A 21,577-nucleotide genomic window follows, 5' to 3' on the forward strand; every position below is an offset into this window, starting at 1 on the left:
GGCTTAGCAGGCCAGTATTCAAACCACTGAGCTATCCCTCCCCACATATGCTAATGTAACTGGTCAACACAAGACCAACCCTTAGTACAGAAAAATAAAGTTCAGCTAGTAACAAAGAGGTACCACGAAAGCTCACCTAATAAACCATTCTCAAATTCATCTAGAATTTCTTATTGGTAAATTAAGAATTAAATTAAAAATTAAATTAAAAAGCATAATGCCAGTGCAGAAGCAGCCAGTCATAAGAAACCTATGTTAGTTTATGCATACGACATATATCACTCTGCAATTACATACATATTTTTCAAAATATTAGTGAGTTTTCAATATTTCACTTATATGTTTTGTCCAACTGATAATTCTCAAGCAGAGCATTCTTCCTCTAAAAATACAGGTTTGACTTAAGATGCATGCTACCACTAGATACAAAATAATTTAGCTGATTTTCTTATAAGACACCAATTAACCATTTAAATCATTGCACACCATAAAGTTTTTCAGAGTTCATCATTGTCTGCAGTAGTCATAACTTCCTAATCAACATGGATTAACAGAATGGAATTCCATTAGAAACATTCTTTAGACCTGTCACTATTCAGTTTTACCCCATTTTTTAAAAATTCATCTTTTCCAATTCCCCCCCTTCTCTTGATCCTTCAGATCATATCTCACTTTTCATTCTTTTCTACAAATACACACTGAGCGGATGGGTACCAGCTCTCCTCCTATATACTGTGTCTATTAAAGTGCACAGATAATTATTCTTAATTAACACAGATGAAATATTTTGAAGACACAGAGACGCAAAACTAACCTTAGAAACCTAATTTCAGCTCTGCAAAAGTAATTCTGATCCTCAACACCACTACCAATGCATAGACACAGACTGTTTGCATCAACAAATAAATCCCTTTATGTGTTAGATAGCAAACAAGGACCTTGCAGTATGCACCTCACTCCATGATGCTAAGACTATATCTGCTGTCTGGAGAATTCTCTCTTGATAACATAACATCACTTAGGGAAAAAACAGCACAAACTATAAAAATAAATTTTGATGACCCTCTGCATTTCAGTAAGTTTCTAAAGAATTATAAATATAAAAAAAAATCCCTCCAAAATATAGTCACATCACAATTTATGCCAGGTAACAGCCTTTGTTTACATACACTTTCAGATTTCAGAGAAAAATACGGGGAACATCTAAATACATTTAAAGAAAAATTGGTGAGAATGAAACATCTGCATATATTGCAAAGACAGTTAACTTTAAAACCTCAAATATTTTATTAACTAAAAATCTTCATAACAGAATCAAGTGACAAATAAAATCCAATGATATCATTGGTCCTCTACTAGATGTACACCTGATACGCTCACCTTATTTACCCCACACTTCTTTCTTCCACATTTCTTGTTCTTAGAGCCTAGTCACATTCAGGTGAAGTGGCAGGGTGCAGCAGCACTACAGGCTCTTTTATGACCCAAATCAACCTCTGTTGCTGTCAACCCTTTAGGCTCCCTTCTAGGATTAATTATTCTCCTGCCTCTGACACAAATAATACCTTTGGTCAAATAACACCACAGAACTTGGGAAATGGAATGGCCAGTATATGCCAATCTTGCAATCCACACTAAACTAGCATTCACTGAAGTCTGAAAAGTAACAGAGAGTAAGCCGTGCTAGTCTATACACTATCAAAACAAAAAGCAGTCAAGCAGCACTTTAAAGACTAGCAAAATAGTTTATTAGGTGAGCTTTCGTGGGACAGACCCACTTCTTCAGACCAAATAAGTGGGTCTGTCCCACGAAAGCTCACCCAATAAACTATTTTGCTAGTCTTTAAAGTGCTACTTGACTGCTTTTTGTTTTGAAGTCTGAAAAGTTTTTGAAACCCTCAAAGATGCTTTTAAATAATTAAAAAGAAAGTATTTTTGAAAGTCTAGCACCTTCATGCACACATGCTAGCAGAAGCCATTTACCTATCAAGACACAAAAAATATTGCAAAACAAGTGGAAAGTTCAACAAAAAAACTGTTCAGACAAACCAGCACCGTGTTGGATAGACTAGCTGAGCACTTGCTTAGTGTGTAAGAGCCAGACAGTCACCACCACATTTGGCACATCACTCAAAACTAAGCAAGCTCCCCTGAGCAAGTTTACTTATCACTGCCATGCTTACTTAGGAAAAAAACGTTTAAGTCATTCTCACTATTCAGTAAGTACTTTTTAAAGTTATATCATATTACAAGCTAGCCAAAAATACTAGGAAAAAGAAAGGTAGAGTTCATCCTTCAGTTACCACTCTTAAGACTTCATTTTGACCCAAACAGATATGTATAATCAGTCACCTGACATAAAAAAATATTTGTGGTTAGCAGCAAGACTGACTCTGGAAGCTCAAGAAAACAACAGGCCCTACAGATTATGAAAGGCCTTGATTTTGCTACCTCAAAATGAAAGTAAGAGCAGTAAACCCGTGATGCACTGTATATGTTCTTTGTATACACATCACAAACAGTATTGCCTCTTTATAAAAATATTTTGACCTTCCTTATTTAAAAAAATAAAGTACTAAGAAACCAAAACTAACACTTCTAGCTGACAACAACACAGTTACTTTAGTGCATGAAACATTCTCAGGTAAACATAGAGACATTTATCGTTTCACTTCCACTGATTTTCTATGGTGATCTTTCTTCATGATCTCCCAGAAGTTACTGAAAATTCAGCTTTTACAAGATGCTGTCCAGCACTAGAAACAGAAAATACATATATACAACTTTCCTGCTGATCCAGTATTTACCAAGACTTCAGACCCAGAATAAAAACATTCACACTGGCCTCTCTTTCAAGCACTAACGTTTCTGATAGGGTTCTTATTGAGAATACTCTCTTCCCAGCAGAAGCTGCTTTACAGAGAAGGGTGCCTGCTGTAACATTTCCATAGCAGATTTACTTCAACTATAAATAATCATAATTTTAAAAATCCACAATTTGCATTAAACAAGAACCTGGCCTTTTTTTCTCCTTTGGGGGGGGGAGCGGGGGAGGAACTAAGACACACACTTACCTCAATATGACCTGATATACTTCACCACACAATTGATATTTTTTCATTTGCACTACTTCTGCTTTGAGGGCAAAGGCTGAAGTCATCCTGTACCTCACCACAAAAAGGGATGAAGCTTCATTAGCTCTCTCCTTGTAGAGATGTGTATAGCTCACCCCGTGTTCTCTATTTCAAGTAGAGGGGAACATACCCACTCCTCACAATACCACTATCAACAGATGTAATTCCCCAGTTCTCTGTATATAGAAAATACAGTCCCCCACCACCATCATTACAACAGTAGGGGATAAAAGGCCAAATCCCTGTCAGAAAAATAAGTGGATGCAACTCCATCTGCACAAGTAAGGGTGAACCCCCACCCACCCAATAGATAAATACAAAGCCCATTGCTCCCCCTTCTCTCCAGGAGAAAGGGACTCAGCCCGCATACCATATACACTGTGGGATGCACCCCACTATTGAAGAAAGCCCCACTAACTTGTGCAGCTTTTGGCCTGCAGTTCCCATTGCCTGCGAATGGGGACCCCGGCCCACCATACCCTGCCATATCGGGGGGCGGGGGGGAGCAGGCCCCTGCACCCTCCTGTCTGTGGGGATTCAGCTCCCCCTGCACACCCCTCTCCTAAGGAGAAGTGGCCGATGTAAAGGATACTGTGGAGGCGGCTGTGTCTGTAAGGCCCTGATGTTGGGGTGAGGCGGTGGCTGCGGCGCCCCCGCTGCTGCTGCTGCAGCCGCCGCCGGGTGAGGGGGAGCCGGGGGGAGAGGCGGCCCCGGTGCCGCTGCCGCTCCCGTGCCGGGGCCAGTCCCCGCCGCCGCTGGAGCCGCTGGGCCGGGCTTCAGAGCCGCCTTCTGCGGTAAACTCATCGTAAAGCGCAGCCACCACCCCCGTGCGGGGAGCGGGGCCCGGGCCGGTGGGGAGCCGGGCCGGGGCAGCGGGGAACGGGCCAGGGGACGGCGCGGGGGTAGGGGCAGCCCGGCGGGCCAGCACCACCGGCCGGTCTCCGTGACAACGCGCCTCCGGGAGGGCTGGCACGGGGAGAGAGGCCGCTCAGGCCGCGATGCTCATGGGCCGCTGGCGGCGGGGAGTCTCGGTCCCCCTCCCCGGGGGAAGCGGCGCCCTTTGCGGCGGCGGCTGTAGGGCGATGCCGGCCGATTTTCCTCACTCAAGTAGCGGAGCATCAAACATGGCGCTGCGGCCGCCTCCAGCAGGACGGACGCTCGGTCACCTTCGGACCACTCCGGAGCCGCTCGGCCTCAGGGTTCTCGGCACACTTCGGCTCCTTCCGGAGATTCTCCGCTTCGCCGCTCTCGGGAAACGTCGGTTTGCTCCGGAGAGCTGCGGCGGGGGCTCTTCGGGCAATTTCGGAAAGATTCGAAGCTGAGCTTCGGGCGCCTGCCGAAGAGCTCCGGCCTCTCCCCAGATCCCCGCGAGGGGAGGCTCCGCTTGCGGCCGAGAGGGGCTCGGGTGGCTTCGGGAACTCTCGGCTGTTCGGAAAGAGTCGAGAAGCCCCCCCCCCCGCCGTAGACCTGGGCTCTTGGGAACACGGAGAAACCGCTGTCGTCACGTGCACCTGCCCTGCTGCGTAACTGGGGTCCCCGGGCGGCAGAGTGTCTCTTACCGCTCGCAGCCGGGCCCCAGCCAGCCCCGCTCTAGTCCTGCTGATGGGCATCTGCTCCCCAAACCGCTCTGGTAGGTCTGTCACCTCTAATTCTGCAAAGCCAGCCCCGCCCTACCGCCTCACCCGTGCCCTCGCCTCCATTGTGAGTCCGTTTGTGGCCACACCTGCAGCTCACACCCCCAACCCCCAGCCTCTTTCCCCCTTCCCCTGCCCCAGACTGGTGAAAGCGAGTGAGGGTAAGGGAGAACGTGGAGGGATGGAACAAGCAGGGCAGGGCCTCAGAGAATGGGCATGACTGGGGTGGGAGTGCCAGGGGTAAGAGCTCTGACTGAGGTGCAAGTTCAGGAGTAGGCTGGGATGAGAGGTTTGCAGTACTGGAAGGTGCCCCAGGCTGCGGGTGTGGAGAGCAGGAGGGAGAGCAGGGCTGAGGCAGACGGTAGGGTGGGAGAGATGGATGTTGGAGGGGACTCCTAGCTAAGGTAGACGGTTAGGACACATAGCTCCGAGGAAACAGCCACCAGCCATGCAGTGCATAAGGCTGCATGCACATTTCTCCTGCCCACAGGCATTACCCACTCATCTCTCATTGGTCACAGTTCAACCATAGAGTCATAGGGCTGGAAGGGACCTGAGGAAGTCATCAAATTCAGACCCCTGCTTCCAGCAGAATCAACCCCAACTAAGTCATCCCAGGCAGGACTTTGTCAAGCTGGGACTTAAAAATCTCTTGGGATGGAGATTCCACCACCTCTCTAGGCAACACATTCCAGTGCTTCACCATGCTCCTGGTGAAGTAGTTTTCCCTAATAGCCAACCTACTTCTCTCTTTCTGTAACACAGACCATTGCTCCTTGTTCTTCAGTCTGTCACCACTGACAACAGTGTCTGTCCATCCTCTTTAGAGCTCCCCTTCAGAACATTGAAGGCTGCAATTAAAATCACCCCTCAATCATCTCTTCTGCAAACTAAATAAGCCCAAATCCCTCAGCCTCTCTTCGTAGGTCATGTGCTCCACCCCTTTGCTCATTTTTGTTGCCCTCTGCTAAACCTGGTCCAGCACATCCTTTCTAGACTGGGGGGACCAAAACTGGACACAATACTCCACATGTGCCCTCACCAGTGCCGAATAAAGGGGAACTATAATTTCTCTAGATCTGCTCAAAGTGCTCCTCCTAATGCATCCCAATATGACATTAGCTTCCTGGCTACAAGGGCACACTGTTTACTCATATCCAGCCTTTCATCCACCATAATTGCTAGGTCCCTTTTTGCTGTACTGCTGCTTAGCCAGTTGGTCCCCAGACTACAACAATGCTTGAGATTCTTCCATCCCAAGAGCAGGACTGTACACGTCTCCTTGTTGAACTGCATCAGATTTCTTTTGGCCCAATCCTCTAATTTATCCATGTCTCTCTGGATCCTCTCTCTACCATCCAACATATCTAGCTCTCCCCTTAGCTTGGTGTCATAAGAACATAAGAATGGCCATACTGGGTCAGACCAAAGGTCCATCCAGCCCAGTATCCCGTCTGCTGACAGTGGCCAATGCCAGGTGCCCCAGAGAAGGAGAACAGAAGACAATGATCAAGTGATTTATCTCCTGCCATCCATCTCCTGCCCTTGTACTGAAGGCTAGGGCACCATACTTTACCCCTGGCTAATAGCCATTTATGGACCTAACCTGCAAAAATTTATCAAGCTCTTTTTTAAACCCTAATAAGCCGTGTCTACACGTGCACGCTACTTCGAAGTAGTGGCACGAACTTCGAAATAGCGCCCGTCACGGCTACACGTGTTGGGCGCTATTTCGATGTTAACATCGACGTTAAGTGGCAAGACGTCGAAGCCGCTAACCCCATGAGGGGATAGGAATAGCGCCCTACTTCGACGTTCAACGTCGAAGTAGGGACCGTGTAGTCGTTGCACGTCCCGCAACATCGAAATTGCGGGGTCCACCATGGCGGCCGTCAGCTGAGGGGTTGAGAGACGCTCTCTCTCCAGCCCCTGCAGGGCTCTATGGTCACCGTGTGCAGCAGCCCTTAGCCCAGGGCTTCTGGCTGCTGCTGTTGCAGCTGGAGATCCATGCTGCGTGCACAGGGTCTGCAACCAGTTGTCGGCTCTGTGGATCTTGTGTTGTTTAGTGCAAGTGTGTCTGGGAGGGGCCCTTTAAGGGAGCGGCTTGCTGTTGAGTCCGCCCTGTGACCCTGTCTGCAGCTGTGCCTGGCACCCTTATTTTGATGTGTGCTACTGTGGCGTGTAGACGTTCCCTTGCAGCGCCTATTTCGATGTGGTGCTGCGCAACATCGATGTTGAACGTCGACGTTGCCAGCCCTAGAGGACGTGTAGACGTTATTCATCGAAATAGCCTATTTCGGTGTAGCGTTCAGGTGTAGACGTAGCCATAGAGTCCTGGCCTTCACAGCCTCCCCCGGTAAGGAGTTCCACAGGTTGACTGTGCGCTGTGTGAAGAAAAATTTCCTTTTATTAGTTTTGAACCTACTACCCAATCAATTTCATTTGGTGTCCCCTAGTTCTTGTATTATGGGAAAAGGTAAATAATTTTTCTATATTCACTTTCTCCACACCATTCATGATTTTATATACCTCTATCATATCGCCCCTCAATCGCCTCTTTTCCAGGCTGAAAAGTCCCAGTCTCTCTAGCCTCTCCCCATATGGGACCCGTTCCAAACCCCTAACCATCTTAGTCGCCCTTTTCTGAACCTTTTCTAATGCCAATATATCTTTTTTGAGGTGAGGAGACCACATCTGCATGCAGTACTCAAGATGTGGGCGTACCATAGTTTTATATAGGGGAAGTATGATATCTTTTGTCTTATTATCTATCCCTTTTTTAATAATTCCTAACATCCTATTTGCTTTACTAACTGCCGCTGCACACTGCGTGGATGTCTTCAGAGAACTATCCACTATAACTCCAAGATCCCTTTCCTGATCTGTCGTAGCTAAATTTGACCCCATCATGTAGTACATGTAATTTGGGTTATTTTTTCCAATGTGCATTACCTTACACTTACCCACATTAAACTTCATTTGCCATTTTGCTGCCCAATCGCTCAGTTTGCTGAGATCTTTTTGTAGTTCTTCACAATCCCTTTTGGTTTTGACTGTCCTGAACAACTTGGTGTCATCTGCAAACTTTGCCACCTCACTGCTTACCTCATTTTCTAGATCATTGATGAACAAGTTGAACAGGATCGGTCCCAGGACTGACCCCTGGGGAACACCACTAGTTACCCTCCTCCATTGTGAAAATTTACCATTTATTCCAACCCTTTATTTTCTGTCTTTTAACCAATTCCCGATCCATGAAAGGATCTTTCCTCCTATCCCATGGCCGCCTAATTTACATAAAAGGCTTTGGTGTGGGACGGTGTCAAAGGCTTTCTGGAAATCTAGGTATATTATGTCCACTGGGTGCCCCTTGTCCGCATGTTTATTAACCCCTTCAAAGAATTCTAATAGATTAGTTAGACATGACTTCCCTCTGCAGAAACCATGCTGACTTTTGCCCAACGATTCATGCTCTTCTACGTGCCTTGCAATTTTATTCTTTACTATTGTTTCTACTAATTTGCCTGGTACTGATGTTAGACTTATTGGTCTATAATTGCTAGGGTCTCCTCTGGAGCCTTTTTTAAATATTGGCGTTATATTGGCCGTCTTCCAGTCATTGGGTACCGAAGCGGATTTAAAGGATAGGTTACAAACCACTGTTAATAACTCCGCAATTTCACATTTGAGTTCTTTCAGAACCCTTGGGTGAATACCGTCTGGTCCTGGAGACTTGTTACTATTCAGCTTATCAATTAACTCCAAAACCTCCTCTAATGTCACTTCAATCTGGGAGAGTTCCTCAGATTTGTCACCTGAAAAGGCTGGCTCAGATTTAGGAACCTCTGTAACATCCTCAGCCGTGAAGACTGAAGCAAAGAAATCATTTAATCGCTCCGCAATAGCACTGTCTTCCTTGATCGCTCCTTTTATATCTTTATCGTCCAAGGGCCCCACTGCTTTTTTAGCGGGCTTCCTGCTTCTAATATATTTGAAAAACATTTTACTATCATTTTTTGAATTTTTGACTAGCTGTTCCTCAAAATCTTTTTTGGCTTTTCTTACTACATTATGACACTTAATTTGGGAGTGTTTATGTTCCTTTCTATTTTCCTCACTAGGATTTGACTTCCACTTTTTAAAAGCTGCCCTTTTCTCTCTCACTGCCTTTTTAACATGGCGGTTCTTTGTTAGGTCTCTCACTGTGTTTTTTTATTTGGGGTATACATTTAAGTTGGGCCTCTAGTATGGTGTCTTTAAACAGTTTCCATGCAGCTTCCAGGGATTTTAGTTTAGTTACTCTACCTTTTAGTTTCTGTTTAACTAGCTTCCTCATTTTAGTGTAATTCCCCTTTTTGAAATTAAATGCCAGAGTGTTTGACCGCTGCGGTGTTCTTCCCAACACAGGAATATTAAAAGTTATTATATTGTGGTCACTATTTCCAAGCGGTCCAGTAACAGTTACCTCTTGGACCAGATCCTGCGTTCCAGTCAGGACTAGATCGAGAATTGACTCTCCCCTTGTGGGTTCCTGTACTAGCTGCTCCAAGAAGCAGTCATTTAAGGCATCAAGAAATTTAATCTCTGAATCCCGTTCTTAGGTGACATGTACCCAATCAATATGGGGATAATTGAAATCTCCTATTATTACTGTGTTTTTTATTGTGATAGCCTCTTTAATCTCCCTTAACATTTCAGCATCACTATCACTGTCCTGGTTAGATGGTCGGTAATATATTCCTAATGCCATATTCATGTTAGAGGAATGAATTGTTATCCATAATGATTCTATGGAACATTTTGATTCCTTTAGGATTTTTGTTTCATTTGATTCTATATTATCCTTCACATATAGTACCACTCCGCCACCCGCACGACCTGTTCTGTCTTTCCGATATAATTTATATCCCGGTATGATAGTGTCCCACTGATTGTCCTCATTCCACCATGTTTCTGTGATGCCTATTATGTCAACTTCCTCCTTTGATATGAGGCACTCCAGTTCACCCATCTTATTAGACAGACTCCTGTCATCTGCAAACATGCTGAGGGTGCAATCCAGTCCCTCATCCAGGTCATTAATAAAGATGTTGAACAACACTGGCCCCAGAACCAAGCCTTGGGGCACTCCACTTGAAACTGACTGCCATCCAGATATGGAGCCATTGACCGCTACCAGTTGGGCCAGACCATCAAGCCAGTTTTCTATCTATCTTACAGTCCATATATCCAATCCATACTTCCTTAACTTATGGGCAAGAATGCTGTGTGAGACTGTATCAAAAGCTTTGCTGAAGTCAAGGTCTATCACGTCCACTGACATCCCCATGTCCACAGAGCCTGTTACCTCATTATAGAAGCTAATCAGATTGGTCAGGCATGACCTGCCCTTGGTGAATCCATGTTGACTACTCGATCACTTTTCCCTCTTCCAAGTGCTTCGAAATAGATTCCTTGAGGATCCCCTCCATTATTTTCCGAAGGACTGAGGTAAGGCTGACCAGTCTACACTTCCCTGGATTGTCTTCTTTCCTTTTTTAAAGATGAGCACTACATTTGCTTTTTTCCAATCATGCAGGATCTATCCTGATCTCCAAGCATCTTCAAAAATAATGGCCAAAGGCTCTGTAATGATGTCTACCAATTCCCTCAGTACTCTTGGGTGCATTAAATTCAGATCCATGGATTTGTGTACATCTAGTTTTTGTAAGTAGCGCTTAACTCGTTCCTTCCTCACTGAAGTCTGCACTCCACTTTCCCATACTGCATTGTCTAGCACCATAGCGTGGAAGCTGTCCTTGTCCTTGAAGACTGAGGCAAAAAAAGCATTGAGTACTTCAGCTTTTCTTATATCACCTCTCACTAGGTTACCTCTCTGATCCAGTAAAGGCCCCACACCTTACCTGATAACCCTCTGATTTTTAACATGCCTGTAGAAACCTTCTTGTTACCCTTCACATCTCTTGTCAGCTGCAGTTCCATTTGTGCTTTCACTTTCCTGATTACTAACACATTTTCCAGCCATATATTTACACTGCTCCTTAGTCAACTGTCCATGTATACATTTATTATACGCACCCTTTTTGAGTTAAAGCTGACCAAGGATTTCCCTGTTAAGCCAAGCTGGCTGCCCACCATATTTGCTTTTCTTACTAAGAAGTGGGATGGTTTGTTTCTGTGCCTTCGTAGAATCATAGAACGCTAAGACTGGAAGGGACTTTGAGAGGTCATCGAGTCCAGGCCCCTGCCCTCATGGCAGGACCAAGTACTGTCTAGACCATCCCTGATAGACATTTATCGAACCTGTTCTTAAATATCTGCAAAGATGGAGATTCCACAACCTGCCTACGCAATTTATTCCAGTGTTTGACCACCCTGACAGTTATGACCTTTTTCCTAATGTCCAACCTAAACCTCTCTTGCTACAGTTTAAGCCCATTGTTTCTTGTTCTATCCTCAGAGGCCAAGAAGAACAAGTTTTCTTCCTCCTACTTATGACACCCTTTTAGATACTTGAAAACCGCTATCATGTCCCCCCTTAATCTTCTCTTTCAAAACTAAACAAGCCCAATTCTTTCAGCCTTTCTTCATAGGTCATGTTCTCTAGACCTTTGATCGTTCTTGTTGCTCTTTTCCGGACCTTTTCCAATTTCTCCACATATTTCTTGAAATGTGGCACCCAGAACTGGACACCATACTCCAACTGAGGCAAAACCAGTGCAGAGTAGAGCAGAAGAAAGACTTCTCATGTCTTGTTCACAACACACCTGTTAATGCATCCCAGAATCATGTTTGCTTTTTTTGCAACAGCATCACATTGTTGACTCATATTTAACTTGTGGTCCACTATAACCCCTAGGTCCCTTTCTGCCATACTCCTTCCTAGACAGTCACTTCCCATTCTGTATGTGTGAAAGTGATTGTTCCTTCCTAAGTGAAGCACTTTGCATTCATCTTTATTAAACTTCATCCTGTTTATTCAGACCATTTCTCCAATTTATCCAGATCATTTTGAATTGTGACCCTATCCTCCAAAGAAGTTGCAGTCCCTCCTAGGTTGGTATCATCTGTAAACTTAATAAGCGTACTGTCTATGCCAATATCTAAATCGTTGATGAAGATATTAAACAGAACTGGTCCCAATACAGACCCCTGCGGAACCCCACTTGTCTAGTTTATTGATAAGAATATCATGCAAGACCATATCAAATGCCTCACTAAAATCTAGGTATACCACATCCACTGCTTCTTCCTTATCCACAAGGCTTGTTATCCTATCAAAGAAAGCTATCAGATTGGTTTGACATGATTTGCCCTTTGCAAATCCATGCTGGCTGTTCCCTGTCAGTTTACCACCTTCCATAAGACTTCTTTAAAATATTGCCAGTTCTCCTGAACTCTTCCCCTTTATCTCCATTTCCCAGGGGATCCTGCCCATTTGTTCTCTCACAGAGTTGAAGTCTGCTCTTTGGAAATCATGGGTCTGTATTTTACTGCTCATCTTTCGTCTTTTTGTCAGGATCCTGAAATCAACCATCTCATGGTCGCTGCAGCCCAGGTTTCACTTCTATTTCTCCTAATAGTTCTTCCCTGTTTGTGAACAGCATGTCAAGTTGTGCACAACCCTGGTCAGCTTCATCAGCATTTGTACCAAGAAGTTATCCCCAACATTCTCCAAAAATTTCCTGGATCATCTGTGTGCTGCTGTATTGGTCTCCCAGCAAATGTCTGGATAATTAAAGTCTCCCAAGAGAGCCAGAGCCTGTGATTTGGAAGCTTCTCTTAGCTATCTTAAGAAATCCTCATATACCTCATCTCCCTGATCTGGCAGTCCACAGCAGACACCAACTACAACATCACCTCTGTTGCTTCTGCCTCTAAGCTTAACCCAAAGACACTCAACTTGTTTTTCTCATTCCTTATACTAGAACTCTGAGCTATCATACTGCTCCCTCACATAAAGAGAGCAACTCCTACTCCTTTTCTCCCCTGCCTGTCCTTCCTAAACAGTTTATACCCTTTCATGACCATGCTCCAGTTATGTGAATCATCCCACCAAATCCCCATTATTCCAACCATCTCATATTCCTTTGACTGTGGCAGGCCCTCTAATTCTTCCTGTTGTTTTCCAGGCTTATTGCATTTGTGTACAAGCACTTTAGAGAAGTGGCTGATTGTCCACTTTCTCCTCTTCACTCAGGAATCCTACTTTGTTGTTCCCTACTTCTTCCCCACTTACCTCAGGGCTTGTGTCACCGTCCCCTGACAAACCCAGTTTAAAGCCCTCCTCACTAGGAGCTGCAGGTACAAGGGCAGTGTGCAGAGCCTCTCTTGTAATCTGACCTGGCAGCCACTTCTGGAAGCCACACAGTGCCCTGGCTGGAGACAGTCCTGGACCCTTGACCAGACTTCTAATGATTCATTCAGCACTGCTGTCCAGAGCAACTGGAGTACATTTTTGACTCTGTTTTCCAGTCAAAAACGACAGCTCTCACCTGCTCCTGTACAAGGCCAGAGCTGCCTCCAACACCCCGAACCCCTCATTTCTGGTCCCAGCCCAGAAAAACACTCAGCCAGAGTTCTCACTCCTGCACACCAAACCCCCTGCCCCAGCCCTGTGAGAGTGGAGGACAGTGAGCAAGGGAGGGAAGACAGAGCGAGCGGAAGCAGGACCTTAGAGGGGTGGGATTACCCAGCATCTTCCTAAAATCCCAAATTTGGGCCCCTTTTTCACCCCTACACCTGTGCTCCAACCAGCCCCCGTTCTCGCACTACATCTGGGACACAACCAGATCCCAATCCACTCCACAGCTTGACCCCTTTTTGCCAGTCTGGCACCCACGCAACCAGTACCCCATTGACCCCACACTTGAGCTTCCTCTTGACTTGCTTGACTTTAACCCTTGTACTCCAGGTGGCGTGTAGGTCATCTACAAGCCTCCTCCACTTCACTCTGTCTCAGGACAAAACTGCTAGCTAACTCCAGGAGTACCCCAGTTGCTGTCCTTCAGTCTCAAGAGATCTTCTACACATTGTCCAAAGTACTCCTCCATTGCATTTTCCTTGCAGGGTCCATTGGAGAGCTTGATGGACTATGCTGGATTATGGTTTTCTGAGACTGTGGCCTGGCCATCCCTACTTTCTTCTCTTGATCTGAACGTCAAGATGTTCTTGTCCTGCTCTCTTCCAAATCTCCTCATTTGTGATGTCTTGCCATTTGATGCGAAGGATGTACCTCAGACATCTGTTTATGAACGTCTGTAGCCTATGATTTGAAGACTTTTAGTACACTAGAGCTACGTCTACACGGGGGCGCTACATCGAAATAGCTTCTTTCGATGTAGAGAAATCGAAATAAGCTACTTCGATGAATAGCGTCTACACGTCCTCCAGGGCTGGTGCCGTCGACGTTTAACGTCGACGTTGGGCAGCACTATATAGAAGTAGGCGCTGCAGGGGAGCGTCTACACACCACAGCGGCCCACATAGAAATAAGGGTGCCAGGAACAGCTGCAGACAGGGTCACGGGGCGGACTAGCACTTCCGGGGCAACAGCTAGCCGCTCCCTTAAAGGGCCCCTCCCAGACACACACAGCCTGCATAGCACGCGGTCTGCAGAGCCACAAGCACGCACACCCCGTGGAAGCAGCATGGACCCCCAGCAGCAGCAGACAGAGGTCCACACACCCGCCCCTGCAGGAGCAGTGCTCGCCCTGCTTAGTTACATGCAGGAGGCAGCTGACCATCTTTTGTTTGTGGAAGAGGAGCTGCCCCCAGGGGATGAGGAAGCAGCCCTAGACCTTGCTGCCCTCCGACTGCCCCCACCGCCGCACACGCCGCCGGCTGTGGAGCTACCCCACGAGCACGGACTGGTGGGAGCGGCTGGTGCTCGGCGAGTGGGACAACGAGCGCTGGCTTCAGAATTTCCGGATGAGCCGGCAGACATTCCTGGAGCTCTGCCAGTGGCTCACCCCTGCCTTACGGCACCAGGACACCTCCATGCGACGTGCCCTCACCATCGAGAAAAGGGTCGGCATCGCTGTCTGGAACCTGGCCACTCCAGACAGCTACCGATCCATAGGGCAGCAGTTTGGCGTGGGCAAGGCCGCCATCGGGGCTGTCCTCATGGAGGTAAGAGGACCCCAGAGTGGGAGCCCGGGGGGCGGTGAGAGCCCTCGGGGGAGCCCGGGGGGGAGCCCGGGCGTGGAGGGGTAGACACACCCTGCACACCCCTCACTGGTGCTCTCTCATGTCCTTCCCCTGCAGGTCGTCCGCGCAATCAATGCCCTGCTCCTCCACAGGCTCGTGCGGCTTGGGGACCCAGATGCTGCCATCGCGGGGTTTGCCAGCCTGGGCTTCCCAGATTGCTCTGGGGCTCTGGATGGGACCCATATCCCCATCCATGCCCCGGAGCACAGCGGAGGACGCTTCCTCAATAGGAAGGGATACCATTCGGTGGTCCTCTAGGCCTTGGTGGACAGCCGGGGCCGCTTCCTAGACATTTATGTTGGCTGGCCTGGCAGTACCCACGACGCCTGGGTATTCAGAAATTCGGGCCTGTGCTGCCGGCTGGAGGTGGGGACCTACATCCCCCAGCGGGAGATCCCTGTGGGGGACACCACGATGCCCCTCTGCGTTGTCGCAGATGCGGCATACCCCCTCCGGCCCTTGCTCATGCACCCTTACACAGGCCGTCTCACAGCTAGCCAGGAGCGCTTCAACACACGCTTGAACCACGCGCGCCAGGTGGTCGAGCGCACTTTCACCCACCTCAAAGGGTGCTGGAGGTCTCTCCTCACCCGCCTGGATGCAGGCCCCACCAACATCCCCCAGGTTGTGGGTGCATGCAGCGCACTCCACAATCTGGTGGAGAGCAAGGGAGAGGCCTTCTTCCAGGCCTGGGCTGTGGAGGCTGGCAGGGCCGACGTCTAGCCACCTGCTGCCCCCAGTCGCCAGGTCGACCCTGAGGGGATCCGGGTCCGGGAAGCCCTGCGGGCCCATTTTGACCAGGCTGCGGGGTGAACGCTGGCAGGGCCAGCTGCAGGCGAGCCACCCACTGCAGCTCCCCCATCCTCCACAACACTCCCTGCCCCCATGCCCACACCACAGAGCACCCGAGAGCACACACCCCTCCACTTTTCTTTGAAATAAATGGAAATGTTGTTTCAAACCAAACAGTGCAACTTCTTATTAATAACATAGAAAAAAAGGGGGGAACTATTTACATGGGGGGGCAGCTAGCAAAACAGGGGTCCAACAAAAACTATATACAAACGGGATATGTACAAAGGGGGGGGGGGCCATGTCCTCGGCCCCGCACCCTAATGTCCAGCGCCTGGTGTTGGAGGGCGTGACCCTCGCCTCGGGCGGAGGCCGGGAGAACCGGCAAATACGGCCAGACGGTGTCCCCAAGCCCCAGGTCCCCCTCGGTGGCAGGCCCCAGGGTGGCTGACGGTGGAGGGATGGTGGTCGGAGCTGTGGGCGGCGTGGCATGGGGGGCCAGGTGTTCCGCTATGCACTCGAAGGTCCACATGAAGGCCCCCCAGGCCTCCTGGCGCCAGGCCAGCGCTCGCTCTTGGAGCTCCAGCCGCCACTCCTCCACCCGCAGGCGCCGCTCCAACACCTCCAGCTGATGCTGGAGGGTCGCGAGCAGCTGGGGGTCCGTGGCCGTCCTCGGGTGGCTCCGCCATTGGCCTCGTCCTGGGGCTGGTCGGTGCTCCGCCGAGGGCCTGGCTTGCTGGGATGGCCCCAGTGGGCTCTCCAGGACGACGGACACCTCGCCGGTGCTCTCCGGGCCCACCGATGGTGCAGCTGCGGAACACGGGGAGGAAGAAGAGTGGGGACAGCCGTTAGTGTGGGCCCTGACCAGTGGCCCTTGTCCCCCCACTCCTCTGCTGCTGGTTCCCCATCCCTGTCCCCGGGAGATGCTCATGATGATGATGGGTGTCCCCCCGGCTCCCCACAGGGGCCCTAGGTTCCGCTCCCCCCCATCCCCAGGGATGGGGCATGGCGCTGTCCTGCTGTGGGGCAGGGGCTGATGCACTCTTCTGAGGGACATGCCACTGCTGTCCTTGGGGCCATGGTCATCTGGGCATGTGGAGGGCCCTGGTCATGTATCTTGTCCCCACCCCTTAACCCCGGGGGTGTGCACCAGGGGGGTACATACCTGACGGTCCGCTCCCACAGTCGGGGGACACCCACTGGGTGGACGCCCTGCTGGAGCTCTGGGATGGGATGGCGATCCAGAGCCCCCCATCGCTGGAGGATTCCCCCTCCTCCTCCTCCGGCATCCCAGGGGTGGGCTCCTGGGGGGGCCCCTGGGGTGCAGGGCTTGCCTCCGGGGCGGACTCCGTCTCCGGGGCCTGCTGGGGCTCGTTGGCCGATGTGTCAAGAGTGGCCGGCGGGGAGGAGATGTACCGGGGGCCCAGGATGGCCCTGAGCTCCCTGTAAAAGGGGCAAGTGGCTGGGGCGGCCCCAGATCGGCTGGCCACATCCCGGGCCCGGGCGTAACCCTGCCGCAGCTCCTTAACCTTACTCCTGACGTGGTCAGGAGTGCGGGCAGGGTGACCCCAGGCAGCCAGGCCCTCGGCCAACCGAGTGAACGGATCTGCGTTCCGCCTCATGCTCCCCATTACCTGGAGCACCTCCTCCTCGCCCCAGAGCCCCAGCAGGTCCCGGATCTCGGACTCCGTCCAGGAGGGGCCCCGCTGCCTCTTCCCCAGCTGGCTGCCAGCCTGGGAGCCCTGGCTCCCCTTGGGGGGGGTGCCCTGGGGGCACTTGGGGGGCTGGCTGGGTGCCATCGCTGCAGGGTGTTGGGCTGTGGCTGCTGCGGGTGTGCAGGCTGGCTGCGTGGCAGTGCTGCCGCCTGCATGTGCTCTCAGCTTCTTGCACAGGAACGCAGGGGGCGGGGAGCTTTAAGGGGCTGCTGCACGCAGCGACTATAGAGCTCAGGGGCTGGAGAGAGCGTCTCTCAACCCCTCAGCTGATGGCCACCATGGTGGACCCTGCTATTTCGATGTTGCGGGACGCAGATCGTCTATACGTGCCCTACTTCGATGTTCAACGTCAAAGTAGGGCGCTATTCCCATCTCCTGTTGGGGACAGCGACTTCGACGTCTCGCCGCCTTACATCAATTTCAACTTCGAAATAGTGCTTGCCACGTGTAGACGTGGTGGGCGCTATTTCAAAGTTGGCACGGCTACTTGGAAGTAGCTGGCACGTGTGGATGCGGCTTAGGTCTTGCATCCATACTAGAACGCCTCTAGTTTAGGTTTATTACTTCTAGCCATGCATGCACATGTGTTGGGACATTCAGGCTGTGTCTACACTTGCATTCCTCTTTCGAAAGAGGTATGCAAATGAGGCAAATTGAAAATGCAAATGAGGCTTAAATTTGCATATTTGGCACCTCATTTGCACATTCTAATTTCAAAAGAGTTTCTTTTGAAAAAAGAAAGCCAGTGTAGACGCTGCTCTTTTGAAAGTAAACCCATCTTCGAAAGAATCCTTCTTCCCATTAAATAAATACACTGGCTTTCTTCTTTCGAAAGAAACACTTTCAAAATTAGAGTATGCAAAGGTGCCAGGTATGCAAATTTATACCTCATTTGCATTTTCAATTTGCCTCATTTTCATACCTCTTTCAAAAGAGGAATGCAAGTGCGATGCACCCTCAGTATGGCTACGTCTACACTAGCACACTATGTCGAAGTAGCCTATCTCGAAGTAAGAAAATTGAAATAGGCTACTTCGACACGTATTGTCTACACGTCCCCCAGGGCTGGTGCCACCGATGTTCAGCGTCAAAGTAGCGCCAGGGAACGTCGAAAGGAGCTGCCCTGGAAGGAAATGTGGAGTGTCCGCATACACAAGCGCGCCCTATCGAAATAAGGGGTCAGGAAAGCCCGCAGACTGGGTCACAGGCTGGCCTAGCCCTTCCAGGGCAACAGCAAACCACTCCTTTAAAGGTCCCCTCCCAGACACACCCGGCCTGCACAGCACGAGGTCTGCAGAGTACTCTTCACACTGTCGCAGACCAAATCACAGCAGCTATGGACCCCCCAGCAGCAGCAGCAGCAGCAGCAGGTAGTCATCCAGGGGGCACCCTGGATAGGTGCTGCCCAGGAGGCCGTCCAGTGGTTCCTGCCTGAGGAGCCCTCCCCGGAGGCAGACAGGGATGCCCCTGACCACTGGGCACCCCCCCCCACCCCCGGCCAGGTGCTCCCCCGCCTCTGGAGCTACCCCACCAGCTCCGAGTGGTGAGAGCAGCTGGTCATGCGGGAGTGGGACGACAACCAGTGGCTGTGGAACTTCTGCATGCACCGGCAGACCTTCCTGGAGCTCTGCCAGTGGCTCATCCCCGCACTGAGCCACCAGGAAACCAGGATGCAGCACCCCCCCCACCCCCGCCCGTCGGGAGGAGGGTGGCAATAGCCATCTGGAAGCTGGCCACTCCAGACAGCTACCGCTCCATGGGACATCAGTTTGGAGTGGGAAAGGTGATGGTTGGGGCCATCAGTATGGATGTAAGGAGGCCTGGGCATGCACCCACTGGGGGGCGTGTGTGGCACTGGGGAGGGAGGGGCACCAGGGAGGGAGGGGCTGGGTGGGAGGTACCCGGGGAGGAGCCCCGGAGCGGGGCCTGGGGGAGGACCCTGCGGCACCCTGCACACCCTCATGGGCATCTGTGTTCCCTCCCCACAGGTGATCCGTGCACTCAATGCCATGCTGCTCCAGAGGGTCGTCCGACTCAGGGACCTGGATGAAGCCATCACTGGATTCGCCTCCATGGGGTTCCTGAACTGCTTCAGGGCCCTGGATGGGACCCACACCCCCATCCGCACCCCAGACCACAGCAGAGGAAGATACATCAGCCTCAGGGGCTACCACTCCTTGGTCCTGCAGGCCATGGTGGACAGTCGGGGCCACTTCCAGGACGTGTACGTGGGCTGGCCCGGCTGCACACGATGCCCATGTTTTTAGGAACTTGGGTCTGTGCCGTGGGCTGGAGGCGAGGACCTACATCCCCCAGAGGGATCTCCCTATGGGGGACACCACCGTGCCCCTCTGCCTCATGGAAGACGCGGCCTACTCCCTCTAGCCCTGACTCATGCACCTGTACACCAGCCACCTCAATGCCAGCCAGGAGTCATTCAACGCCCACCTGAACCACGCCCGCCAGGTGGTGGAGAGGACCTTCAGCTGTCTGAAAAGCTGCTGGCAGTGCCTCCTTGCCCACCTGGACATTGGCCTCCAGAACATGCCCCAGGTTGTGGGCACATGCTGCACGCTCCACAACATTGTGGAGAGCAAGGGGGAGGCCTTCGTCCAGGGGTAGGCAGTCAATGCCGGCACGGGCTTCCCCCATCCGGCAACCGCACCCAGCCGCCAGGTCCACTGCGCGGAGGTATGGGTCCGCGAGGCCCTGCAGGCCCACTTGGATCAGGGAGACCCCTGAGCACCTCCGTGGCTTTCTCCGGAGGTCCCCACACACACACAGCCCACACACCGCCGCCAACACCCGCACGCCACCCCTCCAACAAGTACATGTCTCCAGTTTTTTGGAAAATAAAACCCCCTTTTTTTTTTAAAACTCCTAACTTTGTTTTGTGCACAACAGAAACTGCAACCAATATACAAAGGGGGACAACTATATACATGGGGAACAACTAGTGCAAATGGGGGCCCAGTGGATGGCTTGGCTGTCGGCCCATCAGTCCGCGGTGGGGGTAGAGGGGCGCGACCCCCAGCAGGTATGGCTCACAACACGCCCCCCCACCCATGTCCTTGGTCCCCAGCGTGGCCGGCTGGGGGCTGGGAGGACCGGCAAGTACGGCTGAGATGCCTTCACTGGCTGACCTTCAGCCCCAGTAGGCTCTGGTCCTGGGGGGCTGGCAGGTGGGGCAGCAGGGGAGGCATAGGGTGGAGCGGCAGGGAGGGCAGCCCAGGGGGAGCAGAGGCGGGGCGGGAGCCAGGTGACGGCCTCCCAGATCGACCCGGCTATGTCCCGGAACACCCCCATGAAATCCTCCCACGCCGCCCACCACTGGGTGGACTCCTCCCTGTCAAAGCAGAGTCTCTCTGCCGCCGGAGAGCTGCCAGGAGCTGGGGGGTCCACAGGGGCCATCCCCCGGGTCTGGCGGTGGCGGGATCGTCCCGCTGGCCTTGGGGGGTGTCTCCGGGCACTGGTGGTGGCTGACCTCCAATGGGCTATTGGGGACGAAGGAGGGTGCCTGGCTGCCTGGGACATCGGATGGTGCAGCTGCAGAGAGGGAGAGAGGGAGGGGAAGTCTGTTAGTACTGTGCCCTGGCCCATGGCCCGTTCCCCCCGCCCCCCACCTTGGATGCTGGGTCTCCGGCCACGTTGGTGGGTGTGATGGCCCTGTTGGCTGTCCCCATTGCATGGTCCCTCCGCCCCTGGGGTTAGGGCACAATGCTGTCCATGGGTGCGGGTGCTGACGGGCACTGATGGCCGTGCCGCCATCCTGGGACTGTGGTGTGGCTGGGTGGTTGTGGGTTGGGGTCCGCTTGGGGGGGTGTGAGGCTCCCTGTCATGGCTGGTGACCGCGCCCCCATGGGTGTGTGCCCTGTGGGGTACGTACCTGACCGTCCATTGCCACGGTCAGGGGGAGCCTGGTGGGCAGACACCTGGCTGGTGCGCCAGGAGGGGAGGTCTATGAGGAGCCCCTCCTCCTCACTGCTTGAGCCCTCCTCCACCGTCCTGGGGCCGGGGGCGGGGGGAGCTCCTCGGGCAGGCCCCAGGGTGCGGGGCTGGCCTCCGGGCTGGCCTCTGTCTCCGAGGCCTGCTG

General features: G+C 51.4%; 2 protein-coding genes across 18 annotated transcripts in view; one reads left to right on the forward strand and one right to left on the reverse strand.

Moving 5' to 3' along the window:
- Positions 1-4,075, reverse strand: part of EIF4G3 (eukaryotic translation initiation factor 4 gamma 3) — a 505,170-nt gene extending 501,095 nt beyond the window's left edge. For all 16 annotated transcript variants that reach the window (XR_012642393.1, XM_074976024.1, XM_074976018.1 and 13 more), the window contains exon 1: positions 3,727-4,075. Coding sequence is in view for 15 of the 16 variants with exons in the window: in XM_074976024.1 (XP_074832125.1) it covers positions 3,727-3,938 (212 nt within the window). In the remaining variant the exon portion in view is untranslated. The remainder of the gene's footprint in view (positions 1-3,726) is intronic.
- Positions 4,076-4,627: 552 nt separating this feature from the next.
- LOC142001002 (uncharacterized) lies at positions 4,628-20,337 on the forward strand. 2 transcript variants are annotated; one of them, XM_074975803.1, is made up of 3 exons: positions 4,751-4,764; positions 14,536-14,899; positions 15,035-15,735. In XM_074975803.1, the coding sequence occupies exons 2-3, from the start codon at positions 14,699-14,701 to the stop codon at positions 15,233-15,235; spliced, it is 402 nt and encodes a 133-aa protein (XP_074831904.1). In that variant the 5' UTR covers positions 4,751-4,764; positions 14,536-14,698; the 3' UTR covers positions 15,236-15,735. The 2 variants fall into 2 exon arrangements, 1 of the variants encoding a protein (XP_074831904.1); XR_012642366.1 differs by lacking the exons at positions 14,536-14,899; positions 15,035-15,735 and adding an exon at positions 19,473-20,337 and having other exon boundaries at positions 4,628-4,764.
- The last annotated feature ends 1,240 nt before the right edge of the window (positions 20,338-21,577 follow it).

Source organism: Carettochelys insculpta, chromosome 23 (assembly GCF_033958435.1).
Source record: "Carettochelys insculpta isolate YL-2023 chromosome 23, ASM3395843v1, whole genome shotgun sequence".
In the NCBI taxonomy this organism is placed as follows: Eukaryota; Metazoa; Chordata; order Testudines; family Carettochelyidae; genus Carettochelys; species Carettochelys insculpta.